The sequence below is a fragment of the Geospiza fortis genome, unplaced genomic scaffold (genome assembly GCF_000277835.1).
Source record: "Geospiza fortis unplaced genomic scaffold, GeoFor_1.0 scaffold40, whole genome shotgun sequence".
NCBI lineage: Eukaryota > Metazoa > Chordata > Aves > Passeriformes > Thraupidae > Geospiza > Geospiza fortis.
In genome coordinates, this window is record NW_005054297.1 from 5,364,688 (window position 1) to 5,378,965 (window position 14,278).

General features: G+C 38.3%; 1 protein-coding gene across 1 annotated transcript in view; it reads right to left on the reverse strand.

Annotated features, from left to right (window-relative positions):
* CCKAR (cholecystokinin A receptor) overlaps nt 1-5,095 on the reverse strand; it is a 6,562-nt gene extending 1,467 nt beyond the window's left edge. The window contains 5 exon segments of the mRNA XM_005415446.2: nt 1; nt 3-27; nt 1,577-1,838; nt 3,935-4,186; nt 4,934-5,095. The exon segment at nt 1 is cut by the window's left edge and continues 102 nt beyond it. Coding sequence (XP_005415503.1) covers nt 1; nt 3-27; nt 1,577-1,838; nt 3,935-4,186; nt 4,934-5,057 — 664 coding nt within the window. The 5' untranslated portion in view covers nt 5,058-5,095.
* Between the last annotated feature and the right edge of the window lie 9,183 nt (nt 5,096-14,278).

Here is a 14,278-nt window from a genome sequence, read left to right on the forward strand (position 1 = left end):
AAGAGTGTGAGGAGCAGGAAAGTGTACCTAAGGAATCAAAACATACACTGAGAATAGGGAATGGCAAAAAACTAGAAAAAGGATTTCAAGATTTTTTGAATTTTTTTCATGTCAGTTCAAAATACCATTTTGACATCTCAGAAATTTGAAACTTCCTACTTCTTCTCCTGCTTCCCTCAGAAAGGTACAGCAGGAAAAAGACTATAATGGCCAAAAACTGTCTTTCATCCTACCTATGCAGCCCAGAGGAGATGGGCACTCCCCCAGTAGTTAAAGGGGGCAGAAATTCTCTCTGCCCATGAGTGGGACTCCCTGCTGTAACCAGATGAGCATTGGATGCCCTGTAGTTTTGGTCAATGCAAAAATTGCCTTGCAGAAGCTAAATGAGCATCTGCTGATTCTTAAAGGGGTTCTTGGTAAATTAAAAATATTTTAATGATTGGACTCAGTGATCTTAGAGGTCTTTTCCAATGCAAAAATATTCTATTATTGTGCTTCAGAGAGATCTGACTTCCAGAGGGCCTTGGTACATGTGGGCAAAAACAGAGCAGCCACAACCTGGGTCTTCATCCCTGGAGCCACGAAGAGCTCCTGAGGAGGGACTTCAGGACTGGCAATCTCTTTGGTAAAGGAAGCAGCTTTTATGTGGTTTCACATAGGCTACTCTCCTAGTCAGCTTCTCTGATGCAGTGACAAGCTCGGGAAATAATGATGTTTAAATGCATCCACGAGCTTATGCCTCTCCTGATCCCTGTGGCTTTGGTGCTGGGAATCTGTAAGGAAACCACAGAGAAGAGAATTTTGTCCTGTAGCCTTCCTCCTCATGCTGCCAAATTCCTGAGATTACTGCTGAAATCATTAACACACAGTTACTCTTTGTGGATATACCATACCAAAATGGAGCAGACTTTAATCTTTTTCCCAGTTCCAACTGACCTTCAGTATAAAAAACAAAATCTTACACTTTCTCAGTGCCAGTCAGTGTTTAGTCAACGTGCAAGGACATCATGTTTAATTACTATTGCTGTTTGAGAGTGCTGCTCTTTACCCTGCCTGGATGTGTAGGCCTGGGAGCTTGTCTCTCCCCACTTCTCTCTGCCCCTATTCTCCATAAGCAACCAAAAGGATTCTCAAATAAGACATTTGCAGCTTCATATTCTACTTCTCTGCTATGGAGAACCTTCAAACAAATTAACAGGCAAGGCAGCACACAGAGGGGTGTGTCTGCATTTCTCAACGATTAATCAAGGATTTATCTGAGAATGTTGAAGTTTATGTGTAAATGAGTGAAAGCAATATTCCTGCTACAAGTGACAGATGCTTTCTTTACAGTGACAGCTGGAGCTTAGCAGACCATGGTGTGAGAATCATTGCCATGTTGGGCAGTCTTTCCCATGACATGGGAAAAGTCATTCAAATGTCAAAATGTAAGCAGCTTAAAAATGTTGGGCTTTTCTTACATCTTAAATAAGAATAATAGAGTGTAAACATTTGCTGGAGGTTAATACTTGATTTTCCATAGGCTTATTGCTACCAGCAGATAATTGCACATTTGCTAACAGCCAGTTGTTCTTACCAAGACTGCTGAATGACATCGCTTGGCCAAAGGAGCCGGCACATATTGGCTGTGGTGTTGTTGTACTTGGTGAAAGGTACCAGTTTGCTGTAGATTGGGTATGGTGACATGATAATAAAGGACACACACCAGGTCGCAGCAATCACTCTCAGGGCATGAGATTTCGTCTGCCAGACCCTGGACTGCAGTGGTTTGCAAATGGCACTGTATCTCTCCAAGGATATGGCAACCAGGTTGAAGGTAGAGACACTGACAGAGACACCTATGCATATAAAATAAAGAAAAAGGTTATCTTCTTGTTTTAAAGGTTATGTTATGTTCAAATGGTCCTGCTAGCTTGCTGTATGCATACAAAAAATTAAAAATATAGCAAACTACTTATAAGCAAAAGGATTTATAAACATCAGTCTGATGAAGTCAGTGAAGAATGCGTGGGCAGTGGGTCTGGCTCTCCAGATTGCTCCAGACTGATATTCCTGCTCTGCACTTCCCTTACTCCAAAAGTCCAAGAAAAAATACTCTGTCAAATCATAAAATTCTGGTAACAGGAAATTAAGACAATTTTACTCTTAATTATTCTCTTCGCTACTGCAGTTTGTTCACTAATTGCACTGAAATTCAAACAAAGCATTTGAAATCAGTTAATTACTCTCTTAACACAGCTGTTCACAGTCCCTTTTTTATTGTTTTAATTTTTATGAGTGTCCTGCTTGACTTGTGATTTGATGTTCTCATTCAAGAGAGTTAAATCTATTACAACTTTTTAATTAAATTCTAATGGAGTGACAAACAAGGAGAAACAAAGTCACGAAGCAGAATCTTTGTCCTTCAAGTATCCTTAATTCCTTCTGTTCATATTTTATAAAATATATGGTGGTTGTCTGTGTTTCTGTCATTGAGGTGCCCAAGTTCACCACTGTAAAATTATCAATACTTTGTCTTAACTTTGCCACAAATTTTTCTTTCAGTGAATGAGCTTTTATTTGTCTTTGTGAATACGTGTCAGACTATAAAATGCCAATATTGTTATGGTTTGTTTTACAGAAATCATCTGTAATTGAAAATTTGTCTTTCTATATCTTAAAATGAAAATTGAGCATAGTTGATGCAATGGTTGTCAGGGTCTGTTTGTCAGGTGATGCCTCTGTTACCTGGACATTTAGTGGGAAATCTTCTCTTTTTGACTCTTAAAACAGCTTCATAATGAGAAACTTTATGCTGGTCTATTTCACTGGATTTTTTTCATAAAGTAATTTACACTGTGTGCAATAAGAGGAAGATGACAATGCTTCAGTAATGTTTTAGGGTATTTTTGCCAGCAATTCATTATAATTGTTTAAACATGGCCTTTAGTTTTATTGGTTTTATCTACAAAAAGATGTTGATTTCCCATTCGTACACTTTACATGTGTACTTTCACATTACATCAAAGTTCTCAAGGGCATGGGTTGAAAGGGGACCTGAGGTTCCAGTAATCAACTAAGAGTCTCCCAAAGCAGCAAAAACTTTACATAATGTTCTCCTTTTTTCTTTTTCTTTTTCTTTTTCTTTTTCTTTTTCTTTTTCTTTTTCTTTTTCTTTTTCTTTTTCTTTTTCTTTTTCTTTTTCTTTTTCTTTTCTTTTTCGGTTTTGTTTTGTTTTGTTTGTTTGGGTTTTTTTTTGTGGTTAAGAAACAGGCAAATGCAGAGGAAATATTAAAGCGAGACAAAAAATCACTTACACATACATAACCCAGACATTTTGAAACTCCTAGATCCTGGTTCCACAACCATAAAGAGTATGGGAAGGCACACAAAAGTGATGCTTATTAAAGTCAGGCTGTAAAATCTATATCTGTGTTTTATGGTTTTCTGGGGAGCTCTGATCACACCTGGTCCGTCCGCAAAGAGTACTTGCTCCAACTTCCAGCTCTGCACATCACACCTGCTTTGGCCTATTTCTCTTTTCTTTTTTATGTATCTTTTTTACCCAAAAATCTGTGGGTAAAATCTGCCCTTACTGAGGGTGTACAAGCCCATCATTTGTGGTGGGTGATCTGAACACTGATAAGAATGTTGTCAGTGACAGCTGAGCAAGTGCATGTACTGGGTTCCTCATTAAAGTTTGATCATCCAACATCTACATATCCAGCAAAACACTTCTGTATGTCATTAAAGTTAAGTGTGTGTGCCTCTGTGTTTTGCTGGATCAGACCAAGGACACCAGAACCATGAAGATTTGCACTACAAAGCTGTTTCTTCATAATACTGGTAACTTCAATGGTGGATGGAAACAATCAGCCTCTTATAGATCTTTAAATACCTTCTCACCTGTCTCATTAGTCAGTCTTCAAAATAAGTATAAACTTCCCAGACTTACCCATGAAATAAGTGGCAGTTTTGCAAACAGCACTTCCAAAAATAAAATCTTTTAGCAGGTTGGGAATGAGGGTGAAAGGCATGCAGAAAAGGCAGAGCATCAGGTCGCTGACTGCTAGTGACAGCAGAAAGGTGTTGGTGACTGTTCTCATCCGCTTGTTTCTTATCAGCACCGTAATCACCAGAATGTTCCCCAAAATGCTGAGCAGAAATATCAAGCAATACAGCAGAATCCGTATTATCTGATGCAAATCTGAAAATTGTCACAAGAAAAGATCAGTTACACAGTATTCAACTCAGATTAATATTATATATTTCAATCTTTAATCAGAAGGTTAAAGCCTTTCTGCATTCAGTTTTATGAAGATTTATGTCTTTACACCAACACAAAATCAGTGAAACTGCTGAAATTCTTAAATGCATTCTGATCTACCTAAATTGCATAGCATTAATCTACAATATAAGCAATACAACGTACATTTGGAGAGTCAAATACAACTTCTTAAAGCATGTGCTTCTCATGCTGCTGACTGTGCACCACTTACTCACCATGGGAGATCCTATTTTATGCAGAAGTAAGAAAAGATCAAGCAATCAAAAGACACTTTAATATATGGATTTTTTTTCAGCTTCGGAGTGCTATGATTTCATATTAAATCACTTTCATACAAGGTATCAGATCTGATCACTCAATTGTTATTGAATTGAATAAAAATCATGCTACTCCAAGTTCTTGGCAGAGATGTTTGCATTTTGTGCTCCAAAGTGCTACTGTTTTAGCGTTCCATTATATCCAGATTTTTTCCTAGTTCAATTTTGAACTCAGAAAACCAGCACATATTACATTTTTTGCTGCCTGTTTCTTATACTAACTTAAAAGCAAGCAGTTGATTTTGCACTCTCTCAGAGAAAATGCCTTGCATAGCACTTTCTTTCTATAGTATCTCTGCATCCAGCTAGAAGTAAAACTGCCTGGAAAAAATCAATTTTCCACACATACCTTTAGAAGGATAAGGTGCATCATCCACACAGAAAAAAGTGTCGTTTTCCAAGATGATATCACAGAGGAAATCAGTAATGTTGGTACCATTCCCAAGGAAACTACTGGCATCAACTATTTCCATTCTTCAGGATCCACAGGTTATCTCTGATGAAGGAGAAGGTGGGTTTGTAACTATCTGCCCATGCTTGCAGTAAACAAATGGTTTCTGAACGAGGTCTTCAGAAGAAATGCAAGAGAGGCAGCTGTGCAAGGGAGCTGTTCTGACTCTCCAGCAGGAGCACCCAGCACACAGAGTCCTGTGCTGGCTGAGCACGATTTATTCCAGAGGCACCACGGCCGTTTGGGAAAGCAAAGCGTGTGCACACACACTCACATGTATGCACACACTCACACACACACATACACACACACACACACTGACACATCCCCCTGGGTACTTAGATCCACCCTCTTCTGTTACTGCACTACTGTTGGGATTATAAACAGGCTAGAAAAAGATTACAGCATTAACCCCTTGCAAGATTGCTTCTAGTCATGTCTCTGCATTATTTCTCAGAGTCAGCCTGTTAGGTCACAGCCTATAAATGAGGCCCAGTGAGTGAGGAGAGTGATAAATCTGTCTTTCAACTAACATTTAAAATGGTAAGACTTGCTTAATAAAAGGGCAGAGAAGAGAAGAGAAAACCATAGTGAGGATTCTGCATTCCTTACATGGAAATTATTCTTGTCTTCATATTTTTCAGAGTAAACTGAAGATAGGGTAGACTCAGAAAAATAAAAGCAGCTACATTTATCTCAATTGGCAAAGTGCTAGTTTCATATGAAAGTGCTGTACGTGCCTGATCCAAACCCCAGCAAGTCAACAGAAAAACTCACTAATTTCACTTAGTGGATCAAAACTTATGAAAGTTAATTAGAATTGTCAGTTAATATAAGCAGAAGTCTGTACATTTTCTCTGTGCAAGAACTTGTATATGACCTGATAAACTCGATAAACCTGATAAACTGTGCCACATTAGTTACACATCAGTGGAAAACACAAAGATCTTTATGGCTTAGAAATTCTGCTTTTTTAATAAGCATCATCCTCACTGGTGTATCCACAAAGCCATGGGCTTTTACTTTCCAGTATATAGTTTATGTATATACTTTACTTTCCAGTATATTGTTTATGCCAGAAATTCAAATTAATATTAGAAATTAATCTTTACCATAACTGAATGAAAAACTAATTTCACATTTTAAATCCCTTTTACTCAAAAGCAGAACAGTAACAGATTCTTTATAACAAATCCTGACCCCTCAAAGCTGATATACACAGACTGGAAAGCCTGGCTTTCTCTTCCAGTCTTGCCAGCTTTGCTTTATAGTACATATAATGGAAATAGGAATGTAGGAAAGTAGATTGAAAAGTTAGATTGAAAGTTCTAATTTCTCAATTATCCTTTGTACCTCTGGGAGTCCTGGATGCAGCTGGGCATCAGTGGCCCACACCCCTGCATGGTCCCACTGACCACCTTGCTCTCAGGCTGCGAGAGCCTGGCCAGGGCTGCGATTAACACTGTGAAGCCAGTGCAGGTCTCTCCTATCAGTCTCAAAGGTATGTGGAACAGGGTGCAGGACCAGCTTCCCCAGGACAGCAGGAGCCCTTCACTGAGCCCCAGCCCAAGGCATGGGCCCACTTCAGTGTCAGGACATGCTTGCTAAGCACATGCAAGATGGATGAAGCCAATGAGGCCAGGAGGCTTCACAGAGTCGGCAAAAAGGCAAACTGAACCAGGCTGCACTGGCCACAGCTCACACTGTGTGCTGTGCAGGCAGCCAAGGGGCTGGATCACAGCGGTGGGAGACAGCAGGGGCAGCACAGGCTTGAAGAGCTGAGGAATAAGTACTGAGCCATGACTAACTCCAGAAGGTACTAATTTCAACCAAAAGCAAGGGCAGAATGTATGAGGAATCATACTCTGTGCAAGTCCCAGAAACTGTGGAGTTAGTGTTTAAAACTAACTGGATCCCCTTGTTCACTTGCTCAGGACTCCGAATGTATAAGGTGCAACTTTCCTCTACAAATTTGCCCAGAGATTTTTATCTGTTATTAGAGTCCTCATCAGTTTTCCTTTGAACACCAGGCTTACAGACTGGCTCACAATTCCAAGGGGTTAGTTCCCCTGGAGTCCTTTTTAAACATTGGCATCACATTGATACAATTTTTTTCCCCCTGGCAACAACGCAGTTCTAAACAATAGATTGCACATCATAGTTAATAATTTTACTATTTCCTTTAGAAGTTCTGGATGAATACCATCTGGTCCTGGGCTGAGCTCGATTCAGCATCTGCTAGTTAAATTGCCAGAGTAAATGAGGAAGAATTTGCTATGAACTCTTGACTCCCATTTTGGAGTGGATTTCTGCATGAAACATATCGAGATCAAAGAGTTTTGTTTTTCTAAGCTTTTATTTTGCATAGATTTACTCAAATGTACAGCCAATAGTCCTCATGTTTGAACAGTGCTGAGTTGCCTTTATAATATCATTTCTCTCCACTACATTTAGCTAACTGCTTGACAGATCACTGTCCCTGCAGATCAGTATCATCTCATTGTCTCCCTGGAAGTTTCAGGAGAGACAAAAAAGGAGGCTTTAACAAAATGCTTGCTCATTGCAGATGTAATTTTATCATTTAGGAGAAACAAAAACACGAGTGTCTGTCCACTTGTACTTAATCATGCATTATTTGGGATGTTGAAAGTTTTAGGCAAGAACTTCTCTGGAGCTGGCTATTTTATTAGTAACACTGATTTATTAATACAATTGTTTTTCAATTAAGAAATAATTTACGTATCTTAATATGACTGCGTTAATAGTTTGGACAAAAGTACACCAAAATATTTTTCCCTATATTTGAATGAGGCTTGCTAATCCGTGATAATAAAAGAATCTGCCTCTTCTAATTCTAGTCTCCATCCTTTTCTCCCCTGTAATCTCATATGCTCAACACACTGCCCTTGAAGCAAAACAGTTGGTGTGCTCTGCCATTTCCTGCTATCTGTATGTACCTTTTCTCATCCAAAACAAAACCACATCAATTTACAGTTACCTCATTCTTTTTTCCTGAAGAATACTCTGTTCTGTTCTTTCACTAATTTGACAAAGATCTTAACTTAAATAGCAAATCCACTTGTAAAATGATGAATTTGGAAAAGCTTATCTGTAGCTAGTGTCAAATTTGCAAATAGGTTTAGGTTTATCTTAGGTTAGACCTTACCAAGTCTTTTTTGTCCTAACAAGTGAAATTAAATAAAACAATTAGAAAAAGCATATATGGAAAGTAATGGTCTAGCTCTGTTCAGATCATACTGATTTGAACTAAATAATATAAGGATGAAATTTACTTCTGAGCACCTTGTTGTACTATCAGTGATTTCTGAAATACCATTCACCAGCCATAGATGGGAACAAAGGCAAACAAGGTGCTCCTGCTGCCCCTGCAGAGCTTCTGCAAAGGTCATATATTACATGTTGCTTAATTAATCTCTGGAAGACTCCACAGGTCTTCAATGATGAAATTCTTGTATTTAGGTCACATTATTATTGAAACACATCTCAAGGTATCTTTTAAATTGTTTTGGGGTGACCACTTTTCACTGTTTTGAAGTGCAAAGTCAAAGTGTTTGAACTTCCTGAATATTTGCAGTACCATCTACCTGACCTGCCTGTGAGATGCAATGCAGCTGGTCCTGATGCCTTCATGGGCATCCAGGCAGCCTGTCCTACCACCTTCCTCAGAAGAGAGAAAATGAGACCTCCCAGGTGATGGCTGTGAGCTCTGTACAGTGTTCAAGGCTCTCTGAGGAATGGGATGAATAAAGCACATTGTCCCTGTAAATCCTCAGGTCCAATTCCATAATCATGGTAAAGTTTCTATGGGCTTCCAGGGTGCAAAAGGGATTTCTGCTCCAGAAATTTCTATGGGAGTTCTGTATACAATTTAGGGAAACTGCTTCAAAGAAATATGTGTAAATCATTTGTCCAGTGTAACATAAGTTCTCATAACAATCCTTCTGACGCCCTGCGATATTACTGATGTCTGGGATGAGTCATGGTGCACTCATTCCACCCAAATGGTTCACCGTGCATGCTGCTACTCATGTTGGCACTTCTCAGACTGTCACAGCTCAGCTGCATCTCCTCTCCCCTCACATCTGGCCCTCTAACTACTACAAATTGAAGGCAGAAGTTAGATCAATGCTCTCTGAACAACTGAAGCTGATCCTTTTCCTTTTTGTGTCTTATCATAATGGATTCATAAGTGCTGTGAGGAATGAATGCACCCCCATCAAAGAGGAACATAGATATTTTTAAAAGGTGTTTGTTTCTTTTCCACGCTATACATGATGTTGTACAGCCCTTTTGTCCCTTCACCCTGTGAATATTAATTTGCTAGGAAAACACAGTTCAGGATTTAAGCTAGACCTGCAAGTGAATAGCCCTGCATACCCTTATGCTGCGGGTATATTATGTGCTAGAACTTCACACCAAGTAAACTGCATCACCCATGGCCCAGGAGAACACTTTTTCTGGATTATATTAACACCAACAAATGTTGGTACTATTGATGTTCTCCTTTGAGCAAACCTCTGCATATTAGACCAACCTCAGTCAAAGTCAAAATCCATCACATGTTCTAAGGTACTGGTCATCTGAGACTTTTCCGAGGTACAGCCATGACATGGTTTCTAAAAAACATATAAAAGATCAGGGATTGCCACCAGAAACAACCCCAATAGGTTATAACATCAGCAACAAAATGGTACAACTGTTCTTGACAGTACTCAACACCCTAATAAAGCTCAAAACAGCAACAGGCTGCTAAATAAAGCCCCAGCTGTAACAACTGAGAACTGTAGTCTTTGATTTTAAGATTTCAGTTAGGCACATAACAAAGAGTCACAACTATTTCACCCCAAGAGATTTTCATTAGCATATCTCACAGAGGTATATTAATGAAATCAGTTATGTTAACAGCAGCCACTATGAGTTTCAATTTAAAGATGAAAAACAAAGCAAATATTTGGCACAGGCCACTCCATGGGAGAGTGGAAGAGTTGGGAAAAGCAAGGAAGTCTTCAGATTGCTGCTGTCTCATACTTTGCTCTCAAAAGAAGCCACTCTATCCTCATGACGTTAAGATGAAATGAATTTCCACATTTCCACGGAATTAGATAAAGAGATGTTAGTTTCACAACACCAACTAAGTAATTTAGAGAGTGGCTGTGCAATTAGCAGAGAGGAAATGGAGAAGGTCAGCTGATGTATTATTGGGTGAATTGGTACCAGCATGTCTGAAGCCAGGGCTTCAGTTTGTGTGTCTTACTATGTACAGAGAGAAATTACTTTGTGTTCCATAGCATTTCATCTAACATCAACAGTTTTAGAGGGGTATCAGTGTCTGTTGATAATAAATTCCCTTAAGGTAATACTACTGAGCTTTGTTCACTGACATGTGAGTTCCCAAGAATCATTTAATCCTTGTTTTAAGGGAATCCAAGATATGGGAATCAAGAGAGGCATTGTCTCTATTAGACAAATACTGAAAATTACACTTACATAAAATGAATAAATTTAATCAGCAATAGTCATTCTTTAAAGTTTCAGGTTTTTACAGAAAACATAAAGTTCCTATGAGCAGTCATCTGATTTGACATAAATTTGCACAAGTCTGCACAAGAAACTGAACATACAATTTATTACATTTTGATGAATTCTCTGTTATTCAGTACCAAAGAGAGGCACATAGTCTCAGATTTTAAAGAGTAACTAACTGGCTAAACCTCTTCTCAACAACTGATATCTGAGGATGAATTTTAGTCATTTGAAACAATTCAAACCATGAAGTGAGGGTAAAGAGCAAAAAATTTAGAAGATATTACAAAATGTCTCTCCACTAGAAGACCTATCTATCATTACTACTGGTACAACATAGACAGCTACTATACTCTATAAAACCCTGTCAACAAAGCCCACGAGGAAACAACACTCCTTGAAAGTATCTAACCAAAGTAGGATTTTGATCTAATAAATAGAAAAGCAAAAGACTGTGGGATGTCTAGAATTTTGCTGGTTTCCCATTGTCATGGTTTTGCATGGAAGGGTAGACAGACAGCAAGATGACAGGTTGTCCCCTTCAAATTATGGGCTCATATAATGAAAGTAAGATTTTAAATTAGGCTCATGGATGGCGTTCTGTTGTACACAATTAAGTATTTTATTGTTTGACTCTTGTTCTCTTACTGTGATAATCTCCAGGCCAGTTTTTTCCAGTTCAATGGAACTCTGCTAGCTGGCACTTTGGACTAATTATTGAACACAATAAGAGGAGGTACAGGGAGAACTTCAGGAGCAAAGACAATTTACCCCAGCTGAAGTTTTCTTCCAGGTCTTAATTTCTGGGATGTTTAGCTTTATTTGCAAATTACCTAAATGCTCTTTGCATTTTGGACTTCTATGATTGGAATACTGCCATCCAATAACTGTATGTAGAAAGTTGTCAGTTATAATTTTCTGAGAAACTAGGGGAGGCAGGTCAAGTCCATAGTGATAAAAAATACTTTAATTTATTTCAATTATTGTGCTAAACAGTCCTGGAAGTATTTCATAACAATTTCAAAACACTATTAAAATACTGAAACATTGAAAATAATACTTTCCAGAGTTTCAGCACAGATGAGCTGTTAAATTATGGTATTGCTGGCCTTACTTGCCAGGCTTTTTTCTATATAATCCTTAAGAAAATATACTCCAAGGAACAATTGCTGTAGTTAGTTTGGACTATTTGCTCATGTTTATATGGTATTACATAGTGCAGGGAGTTAATGTCACTGAAAGTATGTAAGTTTTAAATTAATTTTCATTGTTTAGTCTTTGCTTACATTACAAAACTGCTTTAAATCTGCCAAGAAGTCTCAAGTCAAAATAAGGGAGAAACAAAACTCCAAGGACAAGCTCAGCTCTGAATTCTCCACACTCACTTTTTGACAGAGTCAGATTCAGTCAGGCTGCTGTGGTGTGTCCAAATATCCAGGGCTTATAAATTAAGCATATCAGAAGTTGGATCTCTTGGATGTAATCCTTGTATATAGAAAAGTTACGTGCTACACTCTTGATTTTTTTTTATGAACATTTGAAAATTTGCAGTATATTAACTGCAATTAACTGGGTGATTTTTTTCCAATATTTCTGTGTGTGTGCCTGAAGTCATTATCTCATATTTGCAATTTCATGCCATTCTGGTTTGGCCCTTTCCAGAACCAACTGCACCGGTGCTAAGTGTGCTCTGTACAGAAAAAGCAAAAGAATCACAGATCATACTCACATTCTGGCTACTGTATCTTCTTGGATAGCTTACCTCTTCACAATGTTCTCCTTTCATTCTAATGCATTCATTTTGCAATCCTACAATGTGGGAAAAATGAATAAATTGAAGTAAGAAAGGTATCTCTGATGAGATAATGACATAAGATCAGTAACATTTTGTGGTTTGTTTTTACAAGATTTGCTGACTCAAGTTCCTGGAGCAAGTAAAAGGTTTTTAAAATATTCTAAGCAATATGCTAGTTAAATACTCCCAGTTTACACTGTCACCCACTCTGGTTTTAAACCCAGTGGTACCTAAAGTATAATCCTGCTCAAAGCATAATCTAACAGTGATCTTATCTCTTTAATTTCAAGTTACATTTCTGTTAGAAAGTTAGAATTGTCAGCTGCAATTTTATACTTTGTAGAGACAGACCTCCCCAAAGACTTCACTTAATCCTCAATGACTGCTCATGAAAGTTGCTAGAAGTCAAAATGGGAATGCTCTGGCAAAAAAAAAAAATCACTATTTCATTACCTGTTAAACTGAGCCATTTCATACCAGAATATCTTTTTCACAAGACCTTATAAAGAGAAGGCTAAACATTTAAAATTGCATTCTGTGAGAAATATTCAAATAAATCAGATTGTTATATAAAATGATAAACAAGTTTTCATATTCTGTTTCAAGAGGAGTAGATGGTAGGTCATATACAATATTATCCCACCTAAAATAATAGGAAACTTTTATTCCTGTAGTCTGAAGTGTTACTAAATAGCCAAGGCCTTACAGATTTAACACTGTTTGAGAGAAACTGGCAGTAGAAATTGATCGTTTTTGATGAAATCCAGCTTAATTATCAAGAAGGCAATAAATTTCATTTCCCTTAATAGTACAGGGGAATGAGAAAAAAACCCAGGATTTTTCCATGCTTACACTTTTCCCATCCCCCTGACATGGTGGCTCATTTAGTTAGTGACATGATAACAACTTCTGCTCCTTCTTCAGTGCGTCCTCATGAGTGGCTCTTTACTTATTGCTCATCCTATTTGTGCGTGGTTTTCTTCTGCTTTAGGCCAACTTAACCAAAACTGTGAATTTGAAAATGGCACCTTAAGTCTGGAGAGTTCATCCCTTAGACAACCCAACTGAGCTGGGTTCAGTACCTCCAGCTGGTGTTATTTCCAGTTCTAAGGAGGAAATAAATGGTCAAGTCTCAAAGACTTGTGCCTCTTGGAGAAGATTATGAAAGCTATAGTATCTATTTTATATATTTGCCCCATCCATATTCTTGCTGCAAACCCCACAGATATATCTGGAAACAGAAAAACAACCCTATATTTTAAAAGTAGCGTCCTTAAAAGAGTCAGTGTCATGAAGTTGTGTCAGAAGAGTTTTAAGTTGGATATCAGGAACAGGTTCTTCACCCAGGGGGAGGCTGGGCACTGGCACAGGCTCCCCAGGGCAGTGGCACAGCACCAAGCCTGACAGAGTTCAAGGAAGAGTTTGGACAACAGTCCCAGGCACAAGGTAAGACTGCTGGGGATGGTGCTGTGCAGGGTCTGGGGCTGGAGGTGATGACCCTGAGGTCCCTTTCAACTCAGGATGTTCTATGATTCTGTGATGATCTCATGCTGTTATCTCCCTGTATGCCAATACACCTGTGGGGGCTGAGCTTACATATCACACCTTTGATCTAAAATTTTATTATGCTCTTTTCGTTACTAACCTAATAGCCAAAATGAAAAGCCCTTCTGCTGTTGAACAACTCCAATAAAGTATTTTAATTCCATATTTTAGGTTGATGCTGTACATTATCCGGCAGGAATTCCCCCAGCTCTACTCTCTATGAGTGCAAGCCTCAATTCAGTTTCAGACAAAGACCAGGAAATACGTGTATTTATTTAAGCTCAGAGCACATTTTATCCCATCTACTCTGGAAAACTCTGGAAAATGTGTCCTTTGCTTTGCTTTTTTTTTTTTTTTTT